Genomic DNA, 1048 nt, shown 5'->3' with positions numbered 1-1048 from the left:
AGCAGGCTGAGAAGGATAAGGTTGAGAGGGAGCAGGCTGAGAAAGAGCAGGCTGAGAAGGATAAGGTTGAGAGGGAGCAGGCAGAGAAAGAGCAAGCTGAAAGGGAGCATGCTGAGAAGGAGCAGGCTGAGAGGGCTAAGGCGGCTAAGACCGAGAAGGCTGAGAGGGCTAAGGCCGAAAAGGCTAAGGCTGAAAAGGATAAGGTAGACAAGGAGCAAGCTGATAAGGCTGAGAAGGATAAGTCCAAGTCTGACAAGGAGCATGCTGAGAAAGAACAAAGTGAGAAGGAAAAGTCTGAGAAACCCGAGACTGAGAAGGAGAAGGTTGATGAAGAGAAAGCACAACTTGGTACAACTGATGAAGAGAAAGAACAACTTGGTACAGTTGAAGAAGAGAAAGAACAACTAGGGACAACGGAAAAAGGCCGAGAGGAAGATGTTGAGATGGAACATGGCGAGAAAGAACAAGCTAAGGATAAAGGAGAAAAGAGGGAAAGAGAAGAAGTTGTTCATGCTCACCAAGGTAAAAGGGTGAAGATCATAAGCAAGAAGAAGGGAGGGACTGTGGTCATAAGCAGTCCTATTCAGACAACACAAAATGCGAAGAAGGATAATTGATGATCTATTCTAAAGTTGGGTTTTAGAGTCATTTTATATTTGAACTCTTTGTATTGGTTTATGGATTGATGTCTTTTTGGATGTGTTTTGAACTATTCTAGTAAGTTATATGTTCTTTGTTAAGTTTCTGAGTTACCATTATACAACTGCATTCAAAAGATCAACTTGGTAAAACTACATAGTAGTTGTACGATTACAAAATACTAGTTTTACAACCAAAAATTACAACCCGAATACACAAAGTAAGTTCTAAGTTACCAACAAAGCTAAACCAAGTAGTTTTATACTTAGTTGTCCAACTACGAAGAACAAGTTATACTTAGTTGTACTACGAAGAACAAGTTACACTTGATTGTACCATATTCCCAGCCCTATCAGAAGAAGACAACCACAGAAAACGAGTACACTCATTTTCTTAATTTCCTTCATAT

The 1048-nt window shown here is 40.2% G+C and overlaps 1 protein-coding gene across 1 annotated transcript in view; it reads left to right on the top strand.

Annotated features, from left to right (window-relative positions):
• The window catches only part of LOC111830466 (uncharacterized protein At3g43530-like), a 2042-nt gene extending 1425 nt beyond the window's left edge, over nt 1–617 (top strand). Inside the window, exon 5 of the mRNA XM_023782353.1 lies at nt 6–617. Within this exon, the coding sequence (XP_023638121.1) occupies nt 6–617 (612 nt within the window). The remainder of the gene's footprint in view (nt 1–5) is intronic.
• The last annotated feature ends 431 nt before the right edge of the window (nt 618–1048 follow it).

Source organism: Capsella rubella, unplaced genomic scaffold, assembly GCF_000375325.1.
Source record: "Capsella rubella cultivar Monte Gargano unplaced genomic scaffold, Caprub1_0 scaffold_155, whole genome shotgun sequence".
Classification (NCBI taxonomy): Eukaryota; Viridiplantae; Streptophyta; class Magnoliopsida; order Brassicales; family Brassicaceae; genus Capsella; species Capsella rubella.
The sequence above is the reverse complement of the archived record's forward strand: the minus strand, read 5'-3'. Positions and strand labels throughout refer to the sequence as shown.